The 26,871-nt window shown below is 40.9% G+C and overlaps 1 protein-coding gene across 2 annotated transcripts; it reads left to right on the plus strand.

Moving 5' to 3' along the window:
* Positions 1 to 13,380: 13,380 nt before the first annotated feature.
* CCNL1 (cyclin L1) lies at positions 13,381 to 26,338 on the plus strand. 2 transcript variants are annotated; one of them, XM_054982414.1, is made up of 11 exons: positions 13,381 to 13,757; positions 14,106 to 14,180; positions 14,890 to 14,999; positions 20,067 to 20,187; positions 20,457 to 20,521; positions 22,097 to 22,196; positions 23,145 to 23,249; positions 23,356 to 23,497; positions 24,595 to 24,706; positions 24,831 to 24,929; positions 25,550 to 26,338. In XM_054982414.1, the coding sequence occupies exons 1-11, from the start codon at positions 13,479 to 13,481 to the stop codon at positions 25,914 to 25,916; spliced, it is 1,575 nt and encodes a 524-aa protein (XP_054838389.1). In that variant the 5' UTR covers positions 13,381 to 13,478; the 3' UTR covers positions 25,917 to 26,338. The 2 variants fall into 2 exon arrangements, with proteins under 2 accessions (XP_054838389.1, XP_054838391.1); XM_054982416.1 differs by having other exon boundaries at positions 25,568 to 26,338.
* The last annotated feature ends 533 nt before the right edge of the window (positions 26,339 to 26,871 follow it).

Raw genomic sequence — 26,871 nt, forward strand, 5'->3', positions numbered from 1 at the left:
ATTCAGTTAACGACTGAAGGAAAGCACGTGTGTGTGAAGAGAGGGGCCTTGGGATACTAGAAAGTGGCTACCAGCCTTCCTAACTCCAGAAAAGAAAGAGAATACTAAAAGAAAGTATACTAGAGTACTTGGGGAAAAACAAGGGAACCAAAGCCTCAAAACATTTAAGTATCTGTGAAAAGCATAACAACAGAAGTCTGTGCATATTCTGTTACTTCAGAAATGTTCAACCCCTGAATTCACCTGACCTTTCTCCTCTAAAGTAAATAAAGCAGTTAGTAATTTTTTGAAATTTTAAAAAGTGCCTCTGGTGCCATTTCTGCTGTGTAAGGATGAAGGAATGTCTTACCATCTCTCAGTGATGGCTGAAAAAGCCTAGTTCAGTCATTACAGTTTGGGGGCTCCTGCTTCATGTGCTAGAACACACTACCTGCGGTTCTCTCAATACCAAGTCCGCTGTTTTGTGTGACCAGGATAATAGGCTTGTTTTGACATACATAAGCGCACACTCCCCCAAAGTCTCCATTTCTGAATGCATGTATCAAAGCTGGAAAATACATTTGTTTCCCTATCCATACAAAATAGTGAATGCATCTATCATCAGGATCGCATGCACAGCGTGCTCCCCCAGTACATGACTGAAAAAGGCACCCCCTCCCCATGAATAGCAGGAGTTCCTCAGGGCTGCATGCCAAGCTCTTCCCCAGTCTTGCTAAGTGCCTTTCAAAAATGAAGATGGTAGAGAATAAACCAGCAACATTTTAGATACAAAGTATGTGCTCTTCCACTCAGCTAATGTTTAGAGCCCGTCTTTAAATTTATTCATTCTGAGGATAATCCTGCCATGTTCAACAGGTTTAAGTGACAGCCCAGAAGATTTCGAAGAGGCAGGGCAAGCCCAGATCCTCAAGATTTGTACTAATATGCCACGTTTATTATTTGCTTGTAGGGTTAAATGATTACATAAACAGCTGATTGGGCACAATATGAAAAGCCATACCAAAGCGTCTTATAGGACCCTGAGAAAGAAATTACACAGTTGCAGGGGTTTCAAGACACCTTTTTTCTTATAGGTTTGGGAGGCTATTCTGATCGTTCTTCCAGTGGGATGGTGCCTCCTGCTGGACAGAAAGGAACATTACAAGGAGCCTGAATTTAGGAGACCGGGACATGAGTTTGCAGCATTAAGTACTGTTACATTTTATCACCAGATACATAAGGGCTGGTTTTCCAAAGACGTCAAAGTGAAGTGACTCACTTAAATGCCGTGGGAAATGCCAGTTAATGCTTCACATCTCTCCAAAAATCTAGTTCGGAACAACCAAGTACAGACAGATATGAACAATTGGTGGGAGTTTGTACATTGAATCATTCTCGTGAATGCGATGAACTTTTCTTGTCACTGAATGTTATCCTGGAATTAAACTTGCAATAATGGTGGATTATTAATTATATTAGTAGTCAGGGCACATACTTGAAAGTAAGTCCCACAGAACTCATCATCACTTGCTTCAGTATAAACATGCTTGGAATTAGCCTGAGTGTCTCTTCCGTGACAGGGTGATGGTCTGTCTCTCCTTTGAGCAAAGGCTGGAAAGTAAGCAAGGGTCGTACCTTTGCAGATCAAAGAATCTTGGCAGCGGCCTCTGGACACACCACAGAGTGCAGGTTTTCATTTCTTTGAAAAGAAATGCCTTGAGAGAAAAACAAAAGAAAGGCATATTGATTCAAGGTATATCTGTTTATCTGATGAAAACATATGCTTCAGCTCCTCTTGAATCCGCAAATCACACAGCACAAACTTGCCGACTGCCACTATGCAATATGGAGCAGAGAGGAAAATTTCAAGGTCAGCCAATGTGGAAGAGTCGTAAAGGGGAATGTTGCACAAAGCCCCAAGTGCCACTGATTTGCTTCTTGAACTTCCAGTTTAGTCAAGTGCTGATCAGGCAGATGGAAGCTCTCATGCCACCATGCCTCTAAATGCATAGGTGTGCTAAACAGGTATGACTGCTACAGAGTGACTTTAGAAAAGGCAACCATTGTATCAAAGATGTCCAGGCAAAACTCATCACATTTAGGCCAATACACACAGCTGCCTCAAATACACTCACGCAGCTATATAACCATACAAACCAGCTTTTTCAGAGACTATCTGCACATCAGAAAGAAAAATGGCTTGTAGCCTACAAGATCTGCAGGCAGAAATGGGCTTTTCCAACTCAGTCCACTGAGCCAGACCTAATTCTGTTCTAGAATGTCAGGGATCTTTATCAGGGCTTTTTTTCAGGGGGAACGTGGTGGAACGGAGTTCTGGAACCTCTTGAAAATGGTCCCATCGCTGGTGGCCCCGCCCCCTAATCTCCAGACAGAGGGGAGTTTAGATTGCCCTCTGTGCCGCTTGGTGGCGCGGAGGGCAATCTGAACTCCCCTCTGTCTGAAGATCAGGGGGCGGGGCCACCGGCCATGTGACCATTTTCTCCGAGGGCAACCCACTGAGTTCCACCACCTCTTTTCCCAGAAAAAAAGCCCTGGTCTTTATGAACAGTATACAGGGCAAAGTGAGGGTCTGTGGTGAAATGGGCAAATTGGCAAAAACAGCTCTCCTCTCCTCCACCACCAACAGCGGTGCCCTTCCATCACCATTCCATCTCCAATCTTTCCAAAGCATGCTTTACTACCAAGTTTGGGAGAGATCACTGCAAATCTTGGATGGCTGCTATGTGACAGAGAAAGTTAGGATTTTCCCAGTCCTACCCACATGGCAGTCATTTACCCTGTCCCTGACCCCCACAGCAGCCATTTTCTCCCATTGCCACTGTAGGGCTTGTTTTCCTTAATGAGTAAGTGAATATTGTTATATCGTCATAACAATATATAGCCATCTGTGGTTCAGGCTTTCTGATTTCCTAGCTTGTTATTTAAAAAGTAAGGCTCTTGCCCCTTTTGTTGCAGAGATATAATGAGAAAGGTATATCTGCAATAGACTGGACTAGAGACTTACTTTTTGTAAAATGAAAGCTGAGAATTCAGAGAACCTGATCCACAGATGGTTATATTATAATGATATCCAATTGCTGAGTTTTAAAAAAACAACCTGGAAATGCCCTAGTGACATGGTGGTAGTGTTTACTGCTGTGGGTCTGTGGAAGGAAAACTATGGGGTAACCTAAAATTTAGATGCCCTGTTGCTATTGCGCTTTATCAGTAACTGCAGCAGCAATGGAAAAATTAGAGAAGATTGTCCCCATGTGGAAAACACCAAGATGTAATGAATCACTTGAGTCGATTACATACTGTCTATTTACTTGATTATACCCCACTTTCTCCCCAATGAGAACTCAAAGCAGCTTACATCATTCTCCTCTCCTCCATTTTATTCTCACAACAACCCTGGGAAGTAGGTTCGGCTGAGTGAGTGTGACTAGCCAAAGGTCACCCAGCAAGCTTCCGCGGCAAAGTAGAGATTCAAGCCTGGATTTCCCAAATCCTGGTCTGACACTTTAACCACTACACAACACTGTTTCTCTATGGAAAAGTCAACCCAGCCATATCTTTAATATCTATATGGATATATTTATGATTGTCATTAAATTGGTTATATCGTACCATAAATGGATGTCAATAAAATACAGCACTAAGAGGATTTTTTTTCTGAATCTGTGGGGTTCTAGGTCTGAAGTTTACTTGAAGTGATTCCTTGCTTTCTTTTACGTTTCTTGTTTTCTTTCTGTTGTTGTTGTTCCTTGTTTTCTTTTCTTTGACCTATTAGCTCTGTGGAGGATTTATTTTTCGATTGAAAGCATTGTTTGCAAAACCAGCTATTGCCACTAGATGGCATACAATCATTGACTGACATACAGGAAAAGCACAAATTCCTTAAGAAGCGATCAGTTGTGTCAGTTCCAATGTGGTAGGGGTCTTGTTGCTATTGTTATAAAGATTTATATCCCAGTCCATCAGCACATGACTAGCTCTAAGGGACACTTAAAACCAGGTCAAATAAATTATTCATGTATTTATTTACTAAATTTAAAAACTCAAAAACCATCAAATCCAAATAGCTGAAATTAGTTAATGATAAACATGAATACAGAATAAAACAGCAGTATCCAACAGAGTTACATTTAAAACAGCCAACTAAACCAAAACCTGACATTTTCAAAGTACAGACAAAAAGCAAACTTTAACCAAAAGTCAGCAAGAGGGGTGAAAATAAATCGGTAAGGAGTACAAGTCAGACAGCAACTGAACTGAGGAAGGCTTTAATTTTAGGTTACTTTCATTCCTAGGGAACAAATAGATACTGGGATGGTAAAAGATCCAGAGCCAGGTGCACACCTCAGGAAAAGGTGTTCCAAAGCTAAGATGCTACGGTTGATTTGTTTTTTAAAAAATGGCACATAAATTATGAAACTGCCTTTTCAAGGAACAGATTTCCTAAAAGATAGAAGCAGCAGGAGGGAGCAACCTAAAGGGCCTTTCCTCTTTATAATGCATGAGATAAAAATTCCACTCTTCCCCCTGGAAGGGGAGAATATTCTTCCCCTATTTAACATGGCCACTTACACATACACACACACAAAATGCTGTTACCCTAATTCCAGTTCCTGGTCCACAATACGGAATCTCCCAGGTAAGATATGGAAATGCTCCTTTTCTGTTCTCTCTCCAGTACAGTTCATACTAATGTTGGCCTCACACAAACACCTTCTATGAAGCCTGTGTAGGCTGAAGGTACATTTGTCACAACCAAAGGTTTCACACGGAAACTGTACACTTTTACACCACAATTTGTACAATCACCAACCAAGACAGCAGTCATTATAATTCCCTTTCTCATCCTAGTAAATAACTGCTCAGGCAAGGGTTCTACATACTTGAGCAGCATAAATCTTTGACATGAGGACTCGCAGAAGATCACAATGGCTACAGCCACAGTCAAAACAACCCAACAGGCATTACATCTGAACATGTTAGGAACCCTCCCTGATCTTCAGTCGTTGTGCTGTGACATATTAAGAAACAATCCAAACTTCAAACAAAAATGTCTGTGCCAACTCTCCGTGGACCACAGCAATCTTACTAATCAGTGGCCATGTGTGTCTCCATGTGAGCATGGCCTTGTTATGAGCCCAGCGACACCTCCATATATTACAAAGGCAAGGCACTCACACATAGGCCATTTTGTAATCTGCCTTGTCTCACTCAGTGAAAAAGGTGGACTACAAATGAAGTAAGTAAGTTCCACAGGTGACTTAGTCCCTGTCACTAGGGAGACTTCAACCTTTGCTTGCTTTTATCCCTAATTTTACCACATTAGCAGGCAAGAACTGATGCACACATTACACACACTGAGCACCTGGTCTGTACTGTTCTTTCAGATGCTACATGTGCAAACTCAGTATGCCAGAAATCTGTAGGCTGAGCAGGCATCATACTGGCATGCTAACATTGTACGTGTGGAGGCTTACTTTAAATGAGATGCTGAGCACATGCAACCTTGCATGGGAAAGTTCTTACCTGCCAAGATCATATTTAAATCAGGCTTAGAGTGACCCAGCTGAGATTAAACCAGTAAGCAATTTCTGCAGACTTTGTCCTGTTTCCAACCTGTGCAATTCCCTGCGGCAATTCTTCTGCTGTGTGAATCTTTGCCTTCTAATGAAAACTGAGGGAACACCCTTGCCAATTTCCTTCCTACTTAGGGTGAATGACAAAGAAAATACAGACTCCCGCTCATGTTTGAAGAAGGCATGTTGGGGGAAGTTTGACATCTTCCAAACATTATATAGCTGGATGCTTTCCCACCCATCCCTACATACGACAGCTTCCACTTGAGGCTGTGTCATCAGTGAAGGAATGGGGGGGGGGGGTCCCGCAACCCTGCTCTTTACCTCTATAGTCCGACCTCTTTTTTGTTGCAGTTGGAAGTGGTGGAAGCCTAGAGCTCCCCTTGGCTCCCTATCAACTGTTATTTCTCCTTCTCTGCAGTCTTAGGATTCCAGGTTCACATTCCCTGTCCTGTGAGCTACATTTGATCTTGCATGGTATCAGGAAGGGCCCTTTGGATTGCACTCTCTCCTTTCTGACAAAGGGAGCTCTGACTCTCGAAAGCTCACACCCTGGAAATCTAGTTGGTCTTTAAGGTGCTACTGGACCCTAATCTTGCTCATCTACTACAACACAGCTACTCACCTGAAACTATCCGTCCCTTTTGTATTCTTTTAGAACATCCTGTGCTTACAGAACAATTTTCGTATGTGCTAGTGCTAGCCTACACTCAGTTTCCCCCACTCACGAACTGTGCCATCCTCGCTTTGGAATATTTTCTTGGATGTGCTAACCAGGCAGGGGACCTTTCCAGGGTTTAGGTGCACTTTTGCTCCCCTCCCCCTTCCTGGCACAACAATCAGGATGCATGCTTCTCAGCCCTGGGGCCAGCACTGGTTTGCAGTAGTGCATTAAACAAAGCGACGGCTCGCAGCTCTTGAAAATTCGCCGGACGGGAGGAAAGAGAGAGCCCCAACCGGCAACTGACCGCAGCCAGTAATGCAACCTCTAGCTATAAGCCTGCTTGCGCGCAACGCTAACTCGGCTCTCGGGCCCCTGCAGTTGCTCAGGCCGCTGCTCGATTCACCCGGTCAGCGTGGAAAGAAGAGCCGGCTTGCCCTAGAGGTTGCGGAAGGATTTGGGCGGGCTAAGAAGGAGGGTGGTTTTTCCCGAAAAGTGATTGGTATGTCGGGAATATCCCTCGTGCGAGCGGCGTTGCTCAGCGGGTTGCGAAACGCTGGGAGGGTAGTGACGTTTGCGGGGCAGAGGCTAAGGCGGCGGAGCGAGCAGGCATGCAACAGCTGGCGGATAGTGCAGGGTTAGTCCAGCGTGAACTCTTTGAAATCCGTGGTCTTAGACTGGCGCAACTCCGCGCGGGATTGTACTGGGAAGGAAAAGTCAGTGTGGGGCTCACTCTATGCAGCGGACGAGCAAACGGCTGTGCTTTGGTGTACGAACAGAGCGCCTTTCCCGGGATTAGCTTTTAGGAAATGTCCTTTCCCTTCTTATAAAAGGCTGGGTAGACTTAATAGAAAGGGGTTATTTTAATCATCGTGTGAACGGAGAATTTTGGAGAAATGAGCGGTTCATTCTTCCAAAGAGTTACTTATACCACAGTAGCGCTTACCTGTGTAGTCCCAATTAATGTTGCCCCACCTGAACTGTTTTTACGCCATAAATGGTCACAAACCAGACATCTGAAAGGACTCTGGGAAGCTCGTAACCTAAAAATCTTGTGGGCCTCTCAAGTGCTACTGGACTCAAATCCTGCTGTTCTACTGCAGAACAACACTGCCTGCTTCTAAAATGGAAACGCTCAGATAACGCCATTTCGGCCTTAAGCTGATTAACAGTTTCAACTAATATTGTTGACACTGAGCAAAATATGAAGGTTGCAGTACCACAAGAGTCTCAAGGAGTTCTGGACCTGGAATTCATCCACAGATCTGGCACTTGGACTCAACAAGTAGGGGGTCCAGGATTTTCGGAGGCATCTCATTTCCCCCTTCCCTGCCCCCCAAAACCTCTCCCCTTTCCCCGCTTCCTTGTATCTTTACCACCAACTCTGTCTGCCTGACTGTCTGTCTTCACTTTTCCTCCTTCCACCCCAGGCATCCTTTCTCTTATGGCCCAGTTGCAGAGTGGGTGACCTGCAAGGACTTCTGAGAGGTAGTTCACTTTCCCTGTATCCCCTTCTCCACACTATCACTATTTCCTCTTTCCTTCCTCCTGGCGGCCTCCATATGCTCACCTTTCCCTGTCCTCTCCTTCAAACCCACTAAACAACTTACCTTTTACCTGCCCCCCCCCATTTTCATTTATATTTATTAATTTGCTTAATTTACATATTGCTTTTCTCCACAATGGAGACCCAAAGCAGCTACATCATTCTCCTCGACTCCATATTACCCCCAGAACAACCCTGAGATGAAAGTTAGGCTGAGAGTACGTGGCTGGATCAAAGTCACCCAGTGAACTTCTGCGGCAAAGTGGTGATTCGAACCAGAGTCTCCTAGCTCCTACTTGGAAACTCTAACCACTGCACTACTCTAGCTTTGTTTGGCAGCGGGGGGGGGGGCTGTTGAACAGTAGCAAGCAGCCTGGCCTGGGTGAGTCATGCGTTTCATGTGCTATCAAGCCACCTAATGGTTGCACGAGTCCTCAAAAGGGACCTTTTCCCCTCCCCCTGCCTTTTCCTGACAGAAACGAAACCTAGAATACTGATCTATTACTTGGTTGCCTAAAAACAACCACTTGAAAGCATCTGGTTAAAGCTACAGTTTAGTGTGATGGTTAAGAGCAGCAGGACTCTAATCTGGAGAACTGGGTTTGATTCCCCACTCCTCCACTTGAAGACCACTGGGTGACCTTGGGTCAGTCACAGCTTCTTGGAGGTCTCTCAGCTCCACCTACCTCACAGGATGATTGTTGTGGGTATAATAACATACCTTGTAAACCGCTCTGAATGGGCATTAAGTTTTCCTGAAGGGCAGTATATAAATCGAATGTTGTTGTTACAGGAGCTGCTTTAATTGTTTTGGTGTTGTTTTTTAAAGATTTCAGATATTTCTGCAAACCTGGGGCATTTTTCAGGTGTGTAAGATCTGTCTTGTCCATGGCTCCAGACTCCAGATTTAAGTATCCACAGAGCAGGGCCACTTTGCTATTAGTATATAAGACCTGGCCGTGGCCAGCCTCCCCAGAAAGGAATTGCTCTCAAGTTCATGTACTGTAGATATTCACCAGCTGTTGGCAGTGGGCCATACCAGTCCTGACTGGATCCTTTACTGTATCTTGTTTCATCTGTGCTCTGCTTAGTAATGTTACACACCCATCTCTTGGCTTGCTGTGTACCTCTGCATAACATTTTTGTTTATTCCCCCATTCTTCCTGCAAGAGGCTCAAGACAGCATATCTGGAACCCTGCCCTCATTTTATTTTTGCAGCCCCCTGAGATAGCAGAAAGGAAATAGGAACCCGATGGCGACATAAAAGACACACAAAAAATTATTCCAGCAAGAATTTTTGTGAGTCAGAGGTCGCTTTATCAGATGCATGAAGTGGACATTCAATTATATGTTCAACCCAAAGCTATAAACAACAGAAAGTCAGGAGAGAGAGGAGTGGAACATTACATGGCAGGGCATAGACAAAAACCTAACAGTCTAAAGAGTAAACAATTCAATCAGAGTTGGTGTGGACCACTTCCTGTTGTAGAAGAATTGGCAAGGTTGAACGTAAACTCAAATCTAATCAAGGAAAAGTATAGAATGAAATATATTATGCTAAAGTAAACTCCAATCAAGAAAGTACGGAGACTGGTTTTGCTAATGTAGTTAAAACCTGTAAAGGGTGGGAGTCCTAGATTAATGACCTATAGTAATGCCTATATTAATTCAGAAATCCCAAATCTTTGCTCAGTCTTGGGGAGGAGTTAGTACTAAACTTCTTAAATTCTTATTCTTCAGTTTCATTCTGAATTCTCCCTTAGAAGTTCTTTTGTAGAAGAATAGTGCCTTTTAGATCAGCAACAGAACACTTTGGGCACGGAAAATTAAAACATTCTCACTAGCTTTTGAATATTTCCGTTTTTAATGTCAAATCCGTGTCCATTTTTTCTTTAGCATAGCAATTGACCTATGCCCTCTCAGTGTAGAAAGTAGAAGGGCATTGTTGACACATGATGGCATATATCACACTAGAGAAAATCCTGCAAATGAACCCAAGATGGTACAGCTGAGGTTATTGAGTTTTGTAATCGCATCACTTGAGTGTATATGGGGACAAAGTTTATGGCTTGGCTTGTTGCAGAGTTTGGATTCTGGGTTTGTATCTCTGTTAGGTGGTCATAGTCTGATACACTAACCACTATGCAACACTGGCTCTCATGCACAATATGAAGTGGGTTTGGACTTGCCAAAGTTTATGGGCCACAAAAGTTAGCCTCTAAGGTGTTTGTCTTTGGCTGCATTTGGCTTAGATTACTACATAAGGATGCTTCAGGCATTATATATTTCCTCCATAGAAAATTGTTGTGTCATCATGTAGGCTTGTTTTATTACTTATACATATGGTGGGACACATTTGCCAATCCTGGCTTCCCCAGGAATATGATTACAGTAAAACAGATCTGCATATTTCCTGCGTTGTGTGACAAAAGTGTAATGGTTGCAACATTCTGAATTAAACCAAAAGAAATATTCTGTGGATTTAAGATAGGAATTTATGCTAAAGAGTAGCATTATATAAAAATAGTATAAGTTTGTTGTTAGTTCAGTTTATTTTTATTTGGTTAAAACAAAGGGTCATCATGAAAGAGACTTCAAAAACACGTAGTCTGCAACCTCCACTATAACCAGATGGATTCAGCATTAACCTCCACAACTTTAGTTTTAATGTTATTTGCTGCAACCTTAAACAGTCTGTCATGTCATGTTTATTCTTGCCTTCTAAAAATGTAAATCATGTTGAAATAATTGTTGACTACTGTTCTTCCTGTTCCTCTGGCCGCTACATAAAATGGGCATGGTATTAAATAGTACAATATCATCAACAACTTGTTGAACCCATTTATTTACTAGTTTTAAATATATATATTAAACCTATGTCGAGAAAGGGTTCTGGGGCATGCTCATATTTTAATTATGAAATTGGTGTTGTGTAAATTTGTATTAAATTTTATTTGAACTAGTGGGCTTAAGTTAACAGGAGAATAATTTCAGGTGAACCTTATGAGGATCTTTCTCACAATAACAGTAGTTTGACAATGGAACCAATTGCTAGGGCAAAGGGCGCGCGCTCTCTCTCTCACCAGACAGCCATCTGCCTGGGATGATCTAATTTTAGATTTCCTACATCGATAGTACAATTCTAAAAAGAGTTACGCCCTTCCAAGTGTCTTGAAGCTAATGGGCTCAGAAGGGTGTACCTAAGTTTAGGATGGCGCTGTGAGCTGCAAGTTGAACTAGATAGTTTTTAAGGTCCCTTGCAACACAGCCCAGTGTTTCTATACATTTCATTAATCTTATTTTAATGCATTTTTCTGATTGAAAAGATGGAGCTTATCTCTTACCAACTCATGAGTTCAGTATGCTGGGTTTAATAATTGCTTCATATTCTTTCACATGGATCACGAATGAACAAGCAGTATAATCAAAGTGTACTTTTCCTCAGCAAACTGACCTGGCAGGTCTTAAGGTATGTACTTTTCCATCTTGTAAAAGTGAATAGGCAGGCAGGGCAGTAAACATCCCATAACTGGCCAATATGCAAGCTAGCAGTTTAAGGCACTTTTGTGCAGATTGTTTAGGTGTTGGTCTGCAGTAGAACAGGGCAGTAAACATCCCATAACTGACCAATATGCAAGCTAGCAGTTTAAGGCACTTTTGTGCAGATTGTTTAGGTGTTGGTCTGCAGTAGAACAGGGCAGTAAACATCCCATAACTGACCAATATGCAAGCTAGCAGTTTAAGGCACTTTTGTGCAGATTGTTTAGGTGTTGGTCTGCAGTAGAACAGCAGGGTTTGAGTCCAGTAGCACTTTAGAGAGCAACAAGATTTTCACTTTTGAGGGTCAGAGCTTTGTTCTTCAAAGAACTGAGCTCAGAATCTTGAAAGTTTATACTCTGAAAAACTTGTTGGTCTCTAAGGTGCCATTGGACTCAAATCCACTTCATAGGGTTGTTTTGAGTATAAAATGGAGGAGAGAAGAATGATGCAAGGCATTTTGGGTCTCCATTAGGAAGAAAGGCGGGGGTATAATGAAGTAAATAATTTTAGTCTAAGCAGAGTTTATACTAAAATTACATTGTACTGATTATATTTATCCCTTCTTTCTTCAAGGATATTTTAACTTAACTGTTCCTCCCTAACACAACAATCTTTTCAGGTAGGTTAAAGTGAGAGACAGTGTGGCCCAAAGCCACTCAAAGAATGGGAATCTGTGTACAGATTTCCCTGGACCAAATACAGCACTCTTTCCTGAACACCATATTGCTTCTTTACACAGCTCACAAAGATCATCAAATGTGATAATGTCTTAAAGGATATTTTTATATTTTGAGCAACTGATGAGCGCTTCATACCAATAAGCACCCAGATATGAAAGGAATATATGTCAAATACCACAACAAATCTTGTAGCATCTGGAAGCCTAACAGATTAACAAGGCAATCCTAAACCTTGCCTTCAAATAGATATTGACTAAGCTCTAACACATATGCCAGTGTAACTCAAAGAGTTACACTGGCATATGTAACAACAAAAGGGTAATATGGGCGACTTGCAGGGCTTAGTTGACAGAGGCTACAATCTTACACTTTCCTGGAAGTAAGCCCATTGAATAAAAAGCCTTCTGATTAGAGCCTGTTAGGGCTGCTCACCAAGTATCCCCAGACTGTTCCATGCACCCAGCATAACTGGGGGTGGGGGGTGGGGAATCCCTAAAGGCAGGAGTCATGGAGAGTGAAAATACAGCTCTCCCCCACCCCTCCTCAGCTTCTCACCACACCAGTTCAGTTCAGGATATTGATTATGGGTCCCCCCATCTTTTTATCAACTCTTTTTAAGCACGCTAGCATACAAAGCATCTTAGCTTAGTATGACGGTTGCCAACCTCTAGATGGAGCCTGGAGCTCTCCCAGAATTGCAACTGGTGTCCACGCCAGAGAGGTAAGCTCCCTGAAGACATGGCTACTTTGGAGGGTGGACTCTGTGGCATTATACACTATTGAGGCCCCTCCCTTTCATAAACCGCACCCTCTCCAGGCTCCACTCCCCCAAATCTCGGAATTTCCAACCTGGAGGTGGCAACTCAGGTGTAGATGGAAGTTTTTAGTCCATACGTAAGCGGGCAGCAAACGAGGGAAGAAACCTGCATCAGAAATAACATCGGATTGTACCACTTCAGAGATCAAGTGGGGAACGGGAAGTGGTGGTTCCCTTTATTTTTTAGCCAGTATAACGGCCACTGAGCTGAATTCCTATCTTTCACCCTGCGAGGACAGCTTTTTTATTTACAGGAAATTTTCGTATGGGAGAAGCCCTGAGAGAGGTCACAGACACTCTCTCCGTATTCTGACGTGGTATCGTCTCAGGCGCTCGCCCCCGGGCCGTGTAAAGCAGGCCTTTGTTTCTCGCACGCACAAACTCGGTGCGGCGGTTATTAATAGCGCGCGCGCGCGCGCGCTCCCCTCAAAGAAGTTTTCCCCTCCCCTTTTGGCGCCAAATACGTCACTCGACAAGAGGGCGGGCGGAGAGCACTGAGCGTTTCGCGGAAGAGAGGGCTGGGGGGGGGGAGGGACTCTTTTCCCATCAGGCACCGCTCGGAGCTGCGTCATCGGGCGCCGGGAGGCCGGGCGCAGACGGGTTATTCTCTGCGTGGCCGGCTCCGGGTGCGGTCGGACGTGCACTCAGCGGTCGTTCGTCATGGCCTCCGTAGGGATTCATCCTTCTCCCGCCACCGCCGCCACCAGCAGCGCCGCCCTGGGCTCGGCGCCACCTCCGCCGCCCGCGGCGGGGATCCTGATCGGGGATCGCCTGTATTCGGAGGTCTCGCTGACCATCGACCACTCGCTCATCCCCGAGGAGCGGCTCTCACCCACCCCCTCCATGCAGGACGGGCTGGACCTCCAGAGCGAGACCGACCTGCGCATCTTGGGCTGCGAGCTCATCCAGGGCGCCGGGATCATCCTTCGCCTGCCGCAGGTCAGGGCGGGCGGAGAGGGGCCGGGCTGGCGCGCGCGGCTTTCATCCGGGTCCTGACATAGACCCGAGGCTTTGAATCCTTCCGTCGCGGGCGGAAGGGAGAGCCGGGCCTGAGCGGTAGAAGGGCGCGGGCTCCTTCATGCCAGGGTGGGGGGAGCTGCGTGCCGGTGGGCGCCGGACACAAAATGGCGGCGGGTTGGCGGCCCTCGGCCTGCCTTTCAGGCCGCTTCCGGGAAGGGAGGGGGAGGAGCGAGTTTCGCTCGATCGGGCTTCTGCGCCTGCGCCGTCTTCGCCGGCTTGACCTCGCTCATCCTCCTCTCTTCCCCGTTTCGGGGATTATCTTCGCAGGTGGCGATGGCGACGGGGCAGGTGCTGTTTCATCGCTTCTTCTATTCCAAGTCCTTCGTCAAGCACAGTTTCGAGGTGAGTTTCGGGTGAATATTTGGGAAGGAGGTACACTGGGAAATATTTTTAGGTGGTAGCTGTGTTGCATTGCATTAAAACAGGATTAGAGTCCAGTGGCACCTTAGAGATCAACAAGATTTTCAAGGTGTCAGTTTTCTAGAGTCACAGCTGCCTTCTTCAGACTGAGTAGGAATGGAAATCCCTGAGCCTTTGCATCCCAACCAAAAGGTAGATGCCATGTTACGAGAAAGACTACAAAGGAGAGAGAATCACCGAAGATGATTTTTGCTTGGATGTTACAAGAAAGGGCATCAAGATGTAATTTAGCTTCATTGCACCTTTACATCCTGATGATCTTTGTAACACCTCACCCACCTTTTAGGATGGGGTATAAAGGGTCAGAGATCTTCATTCATAATTGTGAGTGAAGAAGGGAGCTCTGATTCTTGAAAATCTCGTTGGTCTCTAAGGTGCCACTGAACTCCAATCCTACTGAGAAATACTGGTTACTATGCTCTTTAATATCCTATCTTGAGATAGGTTGGGCTACCTGCCCAATGCTTTTTTCTCACTGAGGCAATTTTAGAATATGCAGTGGGACTGGGCAGGTTTTCTCAGCAGCTCTTATTTTGGGGCTTAGCTATTTTATTTTCCACTCGCTTAGTAGTTGTGTGTTGTCTCTGATTTTGGGCGAATTGCCTTCTCACAACAATGGGCTTCTTTTCAGATTGTTGCTATGGCCTGTATCAATCTTGCTTCCAAAATTGAAGAAGCGCCTCGTCGCATAAGAGATGTGATCAATGTTTTCCACCACTTGCGTCAGTTGAGAGTTAAAAGGTAAGGTCAGCTCTGTTTTCAGTATATGCACTTTTCACTGTAATGTAATCCAAAGGCTGCAGAGGTTCTGATTGGGCAGGCTTATCTCTGTAGTTTGAGTGGGGTGATCTTTGGACTGTGTGGGGACAGTGAGTGTTCTGAAACCAACTTTGATCAGTTTTGTTGCCGTGGTGTTAATGTGAATCAGTGGTTATTACATGAAATGTTAATTATCTATGATTGAACAGACTGAACAGCGTGGCAAGGAAGCTTTAGGTCTATGCTAGTACTTGTAGGTTTCTTAATTTGCTTACATAGTTCTTGTACCTATTATGTTGACCTTCGTGCTAGATGTTAACTCCTTAGGAAATTACGGTTGGTCCTTGGTAGCATGTTCCTTGTGTCAGGTTTTAAACTTGTACTAGAGAGTTCGTTGTGAAAGCTGACAGAATGGTTTGGTTCATGATATGTGCCTTTTTTAGCTACATCTTCAAGAATATAAAGAGAATCCTGGAAACAGTATTCACCTAGAATTAGAGGAACAGCACTCTTTCATGCAGCTTGATTGTCTCTAAATCAGATGAGTCTCAATTTTGTGTGTTTATAACGGTCCCTCTAGAGTGGTCATCAGTTATCTAGCTCAAGGTGGAGGTGGGGGCTTAGACAAGATAAAGTGTTAAATGAAGGAAAAGGTGCAAATGTACTTAAAGGAAAACTTGCGCAAGAGTCTTAAGTCTAGCATTGAGTTTTTTTTTTAAGATTCCCTGTTTTTGTCCTCTTGGGCTGTAGTTACCTGAAGCTATGCTTGTAGTAAAAATGGACTTCGTTTCAGTGAACTTGATAAATCTCTCAAAGCATGCGAAGTTATTTTTCTTTGCCACATTTGTATCTTTAGGTTTAGATAGATTGTATTTAGGCAACTATTTGCGGTTCAGAAAGGTGTATGTGTTCTTTGCCCTGAGTAGTCAAGTCTGTGTTTATTTTAACAGAAAATTCAACGTAATTTGAATGAAACAATTATGTAATTGGGGCATTTTTTACTTGGGAACTTGGAAATCAAGTTAAAACTGCAGTTAACTGATAACTTGTAAATGTTTTTTGGCCAGTCAGGATAATGGCCAGTCAATATAATTCCAATCTAGGTTGGATCTGAAATACTGTTAGCTAAAAAAAAAAAGATGCGTACGAATTATCCTTTTCTCATTAAAAACAAATTGGCATGTCAGATGTGCATATACCATGTGAGTGATGTCACATTCAAGCAAATATGGGTTTGGGGCTTTATTTTTAACTAACCTAAAAGTGTGTGAAAAATCTATCTAACATGGTATATGAAGTTTTAATACCTGTCTCACAGGTTCACTTTTTCTAAACAACAGGATTTAAGCATTTTTCTATGCGTGTTACAGTTTTACGAGTAAATCAGTTGTGCACGTTATTAACTTCAGCTCTTTTTTCCCTTGCAACCGACTATACAGCGACCAGCTACATTTACCAAAGCCTGGGTGATGTGGAGTGGTTCATAGAGATGAAGCTGTCGTCATGGCAACAGTGAGTGAAGTATCGAAAATCCCCAAGGAGAAGCCAGTGCTCTGAGAATAGGTCACTGGAATCGGGGGACTGACAGGTTGGCCGCTGGTGAACCGTTTCGAAGAACTCCTGTTTCTCGTTTTAAGCTTTTATCTTTGCTGTCCAGGGTTTTGGAAACTAGCTAAATGTGTATGTTAAAATTTTAGATGCTTATTGTTTGTTTTGTCACACTTTGATCTGTTTTATTTTAAGTAGCATAGTGTCAAGTTCACCAAAATCAGACTTTTACTGTTAAGTACTATCATCCAGTTGCTGCACAAAAATAATTCATTGGAAGAAATGGGTGTCTGGGATACTTTAAGATGCTGTTCTTATTTGTTACACCTGAGTAATATCTACAGGCTTGCAATGGTATGCTTAAAAACAATGTTTGGGAAGGCTTTTCAGTCCTAGCATTCCAGTGAACTTATCCTCATATAGTAAATTCAAAGGCGTCTTTTTTTTTACCTTTACATTTGTGTAGTGATCGGAAAGTAACTATTGGTTTTAGAAGAAACTTAGGGAAAATAACCTGAGTTCTTCACAATTCCATATTAATTGCATATGAGTTTTATAACACCTGTCTCATAGGTTCAAAACTTTAAAAACACTGTACATTAAAGGAAAATGAGCTTCAGGGAAAACTTCAATACATTTAGTAATTGTGTGCTTGCACCACATGTAGTCTCATTACCAAATATGTGCTTGCACCGCATGTAGTCTCATTACTAAACATGAAATTGAAATTTCACAAGTTTAAAATCAAATGTGCTGCTGGTCACTTTACTAGGGGCTCAAGCCATCTGTTTTGAGCCCATAACTGGATTGAGAAACCATTAGATGAATGTGAAAATAACTCATGCTTATTTGCATAGATAGCTACACACATGTATTGTGCCACAAATACAAGCTTGCTGACCAGCTGCTCCATTTAACATCAGAAGCCATGGGAAATACTTCATTATTTTATACAACTGTGCTGGGATGGCGAATACAGGTGGTGTAGATCAGGATTGCTCTGACCTGTGTGGCCTAGGCTAGCCTGATCTCATCAGATTTCGGAAACTAAGCAGGGTTGACCCTGGCTAGTACTTGGATGAGAGACTACCAATGGAAGTCCAGGGTTGCTATGCAGAGGTAGTCAGTGGCAAACCACCTCTGCAATTCTATGCACGTTTATTTGATAGTAAGGCCCAAAGAGGATGGGATTTACTCCCAAGTCAATGCATCCCATCAAGCTCTTGCACTTCTGTCTAGGCATGAATATGTAATCTTAAGTCTTCATATGTCACCAGCTTAGTTGTTGGTAGACTCTAGCTTATGTGCCATTTCCACTGTCAGTTCAGTTCTGCACACATTGGAGAAGAATGTTTGGGACATTTGTTTTCTCAGAAGAGTAATTTTCAGACTGTATCTTGTTTTTGTCACCTTAAAATTGTAATTTTTAAGCTTATATAGCCACAGCTCAACCAAAGCTAACTTTAATGCTAATGCAGTAGCATGTTGGTAATATACAAGCAGAGCTCTTGTAAAAATATATGTGTTAATTGGAATTTTTAAGGATTGATCTACAAATGCTCCTCGTTATATTTAATAATATCCTTTGGCTACACACAAAACTACCAGCAGACTTCAGTATATCAAGCTGTCCAGAAAGTATGAATAGTAATATGGCATCTTCTTGATGGGAAAACATGCCATGTTCATCTGGAAAAAATCTAGATAAGCAAAGAGTGGTATTTTTCTTGGTATTCACCTTTCTAGGAACTTTCTTCAGCTGTTATAAGGGGTAGCATCTCCTGTATATTTTTGTGTCAAAATCCTCTTAATAAGAGCAAAAGTTACAAGCTTTAAAATTTTAGCAGAACTAAGTTTGCAAAAAAGTGAGTTGAAAAAGTTAGCACGGTTGAATAATCAAGTCTACCTTGCGTGAATTTCCTCTCCCTAAGTTGAAGACCTTAAGAAGTCAATTTGAGGAACTAAAAGGCATATTTATAAGTAAATCTGGCTGTATATGTCTGAAACATCTTAATATGAACGTCAGAAAAAATGAGTGCCTCTTCAAATGATGGATCATTTGAGTAGCCTAGTGTGTATCCATAAGAAGAAAGTGTTATGGTACTTCAGACATTCAGAACTTTGTAGACTTTTCATTGCCATGAAAAGTGCATAGTAGAGGTTCAGTTAACTTGCTGGATATCCTTTAAGGCACAAATGTTACAAGTCCGTATACCAGCAAGAATTGGTAACCTAATTTATCTCCTGATAGTCAATATGCTTTAAGCAAAAATACCATCTTAAATTATGGTATTGTAGCTTTAGCACAAAGTCAGCTTTTATTGGGTTTTGTGGTCTGGAATCTTACAGAATATAATCTAATGTCCAGCATTAGAATGCTGTTCGGGTTAGCCTTTTTGTCCTCCTTTAATATCTTCAGAGGAACAAGCAGTGTTCATTGGGGTTAAACTGTCTTTAGTGCAGTAGTGTTCAAGCCAAACTTCATACTGAAGTTATTCTTCCCTAGTCCAGTTAAATGAGCTTCTATAGAGAATGCTATGTAAACAGATTTTTTTGTATTAACCAGGAGCTGAAGTGTTTTCTGAAGCTATGTCATTGGGGCAATCTGGTATAGAAAGTATGGTAATCATTTTTGAGAGTTCCTTCATTTTCGTTCTCTAAATAGTATTCCGAGCTTCAAATGTGGTAAGCAGGATAGGTGGAACTTAAATTTTTATGCATCTGAGTTTCTTGGAGCAGACACATGAAAGTGGTTATGCTATCTACTGGCAGCCTTAAAAACATTCTCTTGTTGCGCACAAACCTGTTTCTCTGCATTATATTTTTAAAAAAATAAAATTTGTTTAATGGAAAAAAGTGCAAGGTGCTGTTTTAACAGGAAAAACAAGTTATGTATTACTTTCTCATCTTTTGATACTCAGTTTATGGTGTAAATGATGAGACAGATTTATCTGCTCATTACTTAGTGTCTGAGATAAGATTTGGTTTTTTTAAGGGGCTCTATTTTTCAATTTACTGCATGTATATATCTATGTCTTAGCTATATATACACATACACGCCCACACTCGGTGATTATTTTAAAATAAGTGGCTCTATGTACATGATTTTTCTGAGTATTTTGGGCATTTATTTCACAGATGTAAAATTGGCACTGGTAATTGAAGAGAAATGTACCACTGTGTTCCTTTGCAGGGAGTGGAATCTTCCTATAAGAGACCAGTGAACGTTTCTTGGGATTCAGCTTTATAGGTCAACTGTTATTTAACATCTCTCCGTCCATTTCTGAATGTTAACAGGAAAACTGTTTTTGCTCTAACAAGTAAACAGAGTTGTAGCTAGTAAATTAGCTTAACTTGGACAGCATAAGATTAAAGCTTAAACTTGTTTGCAGGAGTTTAAAATCTGGTTTCTGTTGCCATTAGTTGGTTGGAAGGGAAAACAGAGAAGCCGCAGTCTTCAATATGCAAAACAGTTTTGACTCTATTTCTTACAAACTGTAGGACTCCAAGCCCATTGATACTTGATCAGAACTACATAAACACCAAAAATCAAGTAATCAAGGCAGAAAGGAGGGTGCTGAAGGAATTGGGATTTTGTGTTCATGTCAAGCATCCTCATAAGGTGAGTCAGTTTTTGTACTATATCGTTCTATACGTGGTGAGAAGCACAGATAGGTGAATATTGGAGTGTGTGAAGAATAGTGTTCATGCTTATAAGCTGCATGTTTGTGAGAGAATTTGATTTGGGGCTGGAGTGAATGTGTTGGAAGATCAGTTCTTGACTATACGTTGGCTTATGCTCCAGATGGGAGAGGAAAGAATGCATTACTCAGCATTTAAATATGTCGTTCATACTCAAGAATTTTCTTTCTTTTTTTCCCTTCCCTTCAGATCATTGTTATGTATTTGCAAGTCTTAGAATGTGAACGTAACCAAACGCTCGTCCAGACAGCCTGGTAAGTTATTCTCTTCTGTCTGTCTTAGCCAGGAAAATAGTAACAGAAAAAATAAAAACAAGCTTGATGTCCCATAAGCCAAACAATGAAGTGTAAGTTAAAAACAGTGCCTTGCAAAATGTGTTGTTGCTTGTTTTCTGCTTACTATTTTCATGGCTTTCATAACATAATTTTTTGGAGAACTCAATTTAACTTTGTTCTTTTTTCTACTCTTTGATTAAAGGGTAGTCCCTGATGGTAAGTCATAGAACTCTGCTCTCTGCACCACAGCTCATGATCCAAGGATGGCTTGATTGGCTGCCTCTCTCTCTCTTCAGCCAATCCAGTGCAAGCTCTCATCCAAGATTTACTGAAGTGGTCCATGTCCATCTGGCAGCATCTTCTAGTTCTGTCGGGGTGTCAAAAGGATTTGTATATTTGCTTCTAGAAGTACCTCTGTTCAACATACATGTCATGAAATGTATATTTGTTTTCCTGGTTATTGTAGCTGTGTGGCATGGCCTATTGACATAAACTGGATAGATTCTGGTTCTAGCCAGCCTGAATTCTTAATTGACTGACTTTTCCAGTTTTATCTAAATTTTGCTTTTTAAGTACTTTTGGTGCATGCAAAAGGCTCGCACATAATCTAATTATTGTCTGTATATTGAGCATAGTTTTCTACATAGCAAATATCCACTGTAGGTCAATTGGCATGTTTAAAGATCTCCCCTTCCCCCTTTTGTAAACTGAAATTTTACTACATTCCAAAATAATTGAAGTTTTCAGTAACACCATACTGGATGGGAAAGAATGCTTGTTAGCTCGTGGCTCTACCGTGTGTATGTTGCAGTTACCTGTACTTCAGGTTGGTACACTATCATTCATTTTGCACAGCATCTAGAAGCTGTAATTCTGCAGTCAGTAAATTGTTTATAAAATGTCTAGGGCATGATACTGCCAGAGTTAAGCATCTATTTGTCTTTTTGCCTCAATATGCTCATGAACCATTTCCTTAAAATTGGCAGGATAGAAAATGCTTAACTGTGTCTGTATTGTGCCATATAGATGTTGCTTATAATAATGTAGGATGAAGGATGCATTTAGGCATTTGCAGTGCTGTAGAAGGTATCTGAATCTGGTTGACATAAGACTGAATTAACCTTTAAATGTCTCAAATTATTACGTGGGTTCACTGTAAAAACCACTTTTCTCATATAAACAAATTAATTTGAAGTAAATGAAATCTTAGTTGATGGACACTTCATTAAAAATTTACAAATATGTAGGAAATTCTTACGTTTTTGCAGCCATTAGATTAACTTGCACCTTGCTGTAATGATAGAGAAAGTAAAATTCATCTTGTGGTGTAGGGTTTTAGAGAGATGAGACAGCATGATTGTTGCAGAGGTCCAGGGACACTTTTGAAGCCTTTTTAAAAACCATTTAAGGCATATCATTTGGCACATTAAAGTATAAATTATTGAAATAAAGATAAAGAAAAAATAATAAAGTAGATTGAGTCTCCAATTTGGTATGTTTGCTCCCATAGTAGGCTTTAGAGCTCAAGGTTAAATTCAGATTCATATTTTGCAGGAATTACATGAATGACAGCCTTCGAACCAATGTGTTTGTTCGATTTCAACCAGAGACAATAGCATGTGCTTGTATTTACCTTGCTGCTAGAGCTCTTCAGGTAAGTTTCTGTGCATCATTCATAGACATGTTGAAGGAAGGAATGATCTTAGTTGATAAGAGTTCTAATAAAAGCTACAAATCAATATTTTTCTTTTAAGAAGGAATAGAGTTAAGAGAGGGAGGGGGGAAGGGAAGGAGGGATTAGTTAAGCAGGTTAATGTTTACATAATGGTTACAATTCATTGTTTTCTTTTTTATATATCATTTTCGGTAACCAATCTACTGAAGATCTGGCACTATGACAATCCTTATTTAATCACCTTTATAGAAGAATCTCTTTTTATATATTATCTTTGCCAATATACCGAGTATCATCAATATAGAAATAGAGCCTTATATCAAGTATAACATTATAAAGATTTTTCAATAATAGTGTCAGGCCTTTGGATAATGCTCAAGAAAAAACTTTACTCATTTATTTAACTGTTTTTTATAGGTAGCAAACATTGGAAAGAAAACTAATAATATCATTGTATGCTAACTATCTTTAACATCTGTAATAGAAGACTTATTTGATATTGTATAATATCTACCTTTATTATATTTGTAACTGTTTATTAAGCATAAATTTAAAAAAATATTTTTTAAAAAAGATTGATTATTATAGCTCATGACCTATAACCTGCAATCAGATAGTTGTTTTCACATTTGCATTTAAAAAAAACCTGCGAATAACTTTGTAAGTACAATAAACATTTCAACAAGTTAAAAAAAAATTCATAGACATGTTGAGTTGGATCCAGACTTAATTAACCAGTAGCAGAACGGAAATATCCTGCTTTCCCACGAGAGCCCACTCATCTCCGTGAAATTCTGCTCATGGGGGATAGGGGAGCCCAAGGAAAGGATAATCAACAGAAATTGCCAATTTAGTCTGAATGTAACCCTTAGCTTTTAGTGATGTTTGTGTTCAGATTTGTTAAACTTAAAATATTTTGGCTTCTAGATCCCTTTGCCTAACCGTCCTCATTGGTTTTTGCTTTTTGGTACTACCGAGGAAGAGATTCAGGAGATATGCTTAACAACTCTCAAGCTTTATACAAGAAAGAAGGTAACTTGTCTAGCTGAATCAGGCATGCAAATGTGTGCAAGGGAAAGTGAAGTGGTTGTCTAGTGTTGTGTGATCTGATTTCCAAATATTTTGCCTTTCTTTATAGCCTAACTATGAATTGCTTGATAAGGAAGTAGAGAAGAGAAAAATGGCACTACAGGAAGCTAAACTAAAAGCAAAAGGATTAAATCCTGATGGAACTCCAGCTCTTTCAACACTGGGAGGTTTTTCACCTGCTTCTAAGCCCTGTAAGTTTTAAGCCTTTTCTTTTTTAAACCACTTGTTTCTGTTCACTTATTTCACAAATACAAAATATATCAGTTTCTCAAGGCTTGTTTATGCAATTGTGGATTGTTCCAGCACTGATTTGGAGGAGTTGCCCTAAATCAATTTTTTAGCTGTCACGCCTAACTTGGATAATTGTCAAAATTTTAAGCCTTTTCTGTTTGCTCCTCCCTATTACAAGCATGCTGCATTTTTCATCTTTTATCAGGACAAAACAGGCAAAGCAGAGCAGGAGTCCCTCAGTAGGAATTTATGGTGCAATACTGAACAGTTACTCTTGAAGTCAACCTGGTCAATGGGTGTAGTCTTTACTGAAACAGCTATACTATGGAGGTTCAGCTTGAGGAATACAAGCATGCTGAAAATCCACCACTCTGTGTGCATCTCCTCTTCCTGCTTCTGTCTCCTGGTTCAGAACTTCAGTGGCATGACTATTAGACCCAAGAACCAGGATGGAGGAGGAATGGAAATTACATGTCTAGTGCAGTGTCCATTAAGTTTGCCTAAAAGATTGGGTATCACTTAGGTTTTCTTCTTTACTTCAGTGCTGTCAGTTGACCGGGATGGAATGTTAGTCATACTTGATCTAGAAAATAATTTTGTGTATTACACTGCTTAAGAGTGTTTTGGTTTCACTTTAATTTCGAAGTAACTGCGGCGACATTCTGAGCTTAAATTGAACAAGCTGTTTTTAGAACTTGTACAAGAGAAGATTGGTTACATGACGCTGCCTTGTATTGAATCACGTAATTGGTCAGTTACAGTTAATACTCAGTCTGGCCGTAGCTCTCCAGGGTCTCAGGCAGAGGTCGTCTCGTATCACCTACAACCTGATTCTTAACCGTAGGTGCCAACTATTGAACTTGAGACTTTCTGCATGTCAGCTATATAATTACTGTAGTAGAAATAGGCTGTAGAAAATATACACGTAAACAATAACTTAGATTAATTTTGGTGGTGTTACTTGATACTCAGAGCCTGGTTGTTATTAATTGTACTAAATTAAAGGTCAGAGTTTTGTGGCTTGGGCATACTGACCTTGAACTATTTTATTTCTTAGGCTCTCCAAGAGAAATGAAAGCAGAAGAGAAATCTCCAGTATGTATTAATGCAAAAACTATCAAAAAGGAACCAGAAGATAGACAAGTAGTTTCCAAGAGCCCTTACAATGGGTAAGTAGAAATCTTTTACAACAGATCTAGATGTTTACCTTTGCAGTTCAGTCTGGGTTGTTTATCTACTGTTGTATATCCATGTAACTGATCAGGTATTTACTTTTTTCCTGTTCCTCTCAAGTATGAGAAAAGAGAGCAAGAGAAGTAGAAGCAGCAGAAGTGCTAGTCGATCTAAGTCGAGAACAAAGTCACGATCTAGATCCCATTCTGCAAGGAGACAGTGAGTAAAATTGTTAACTTGTAATTGGAAAATACGACATTCTCTTTTCCTACATATTACTCTAAGGAAGCTTAGTGGCATGAACATAACATCTGAAAATAGCATATAGAAATGAGTGGGTTTTCTTTGGGAAAACAATTGAATTTAAAGGGAATGGTCTGCTTTACTAGTAGTTTACTTCATCATCATCAACCTTGTTGCATTAGCCCATAGCCTTAGCAAACGATACCAGGAGAAAACCACAGTACAAACAATCTCAAAACCAATTTAAACCCATAAATGTCTGTGTAAAATGAAAATAGTAATAATTAAAATCATAGCAATAAAATAGAAATTTACTGTTCCTATATTAACACATTGAACCCACCTTAGTACTTTCAGTTTATCTATCAACCAAACTAGCAATAGATGGTTTTGAAAGTGTCTTTCAAAACCAAGTGTCTTTATCACCCAGGTGATAAACTTTGCCATTTGTGATGTTACCCATTTATTTTTATCAGCAAGCAACATTATCATTCTATTTTGGTCTAGTCTCCCTGGATAAGTGACAGGGGTTTTTTATTTAACAGAAGAAGGGAATCGATTGTTTTTTAACAGTTGGTTTTTAACCATTTTAATAGGTATTGTTGTGTCTTAAGTTACAACAATAGGCGGAGCCTGTCCGGAACCTACAGCTCCAGATCCAGAAGTAGATCACGTAGCCACAGCGGCAGTCCACGGAGGCATCATAATCATGGATCTCCACACCTAAAACCCAAGCACAGCAGGGAAGAGTTGAAAGGTGCAAACAGACACAGTCACAAAAGGAAAAAGTCTCGGTCACGTTCCCAGAGCAAATCCAGGGACCATTCAGATGTGGCCAAGAAACATCGGCATGAACGGGGACATCACAGGGATAGGCGAGAAAGGTCTCACTCATTTGAGCGATCACATAAAGGCAAACACCACAGTGGCAGTCGTTCAGGACATAGCCGGCACAGGCGCTGACTGTGAAGCAAAACTGCCTTAGTTGTGCTTGCATATGATACACCGTATGGGACTGTTTGAAACTTGAAGTCAATTAGGATTTGATTTGAAGCCCAGCACCTTCAATACGTAGGACTTTTTTTTTTCTTTTTGAAGAACTGTGTTGAGTTTTTGCACATAAAATACCTTAGCAGTATCCAACTGATTTAAAACATTGATCAGGTTAAATTGTACGTGTTAGAGTTGTGTATCTGTATGAAAACTGGACAATTGTTTCTGTACAAATGTATCTTATTTTTATACAAAACATATTGCAGACACTTCTATTTAAGTATAGTTATTTGTTTAAAATAATGGTGGATACTTTCTTACACTGGTTTTAGTCTGCATGTGTAAAAAAATCTTTTTTACAAGAAATAAAATATACAGCTGTTTTTACTATACTGCTGAATACCTCATTAAACTATTTTATGCCAAGATGTTGAGGTTTTCATAACAAAGTAACTTTTTAACCAGTATGTATCTTCCTATTCAGTTTTCAAGGAATGCTTGTGCATTGAAAAATCTGCTGACCAGTAGAAGTCTTCTTTTAAATATTACTGAAATACCTTGTTGATGTCACCAATCTTTTTTCTAATTAGCTTGAGGTGAGCTTTTTTAAATGTCTTGCGGAGGCTCGCTATTCAAGGGCCTTTGTACCAAAACGTCACTAGGCAGCTAGTACATATCACAATAGGAATAGGGAGTCTACCAACAGCTGCCTTATCCTTTTGAAAGTTTCTAGAATTGCTTGCTTAAATCTAGAAGGCTGCCAAGAGATGAGGAATAGGCCTACTCAATGAAGGAGGCATTTTAACTCCAGAAGGTCTTCAGTTACCAATAAAGTTTGTTTCAGGAAGTTCCATCAAAATGGGGAACTTGTTAAATTTGCAAATTTCCCACTGGTTTGCAGAACTATACTGCATCCTTTTGCGAG

This window comes from Eublepharis macularius, chromosome 6 (assembly GCF_028583425.1).
Source record: "Eublepharis macularius isolate TG4126 chromosome 6, MPM_Emac_v1.0, whole genome shotgun sequence".
In the NCBI taxonomy this organism is placed as follows: Eukaryota; Metazoa; Chordata; class Lepidosauria; order Squamata; family Eublepharidae; genus Eublepharis; species Eublepharis macularius.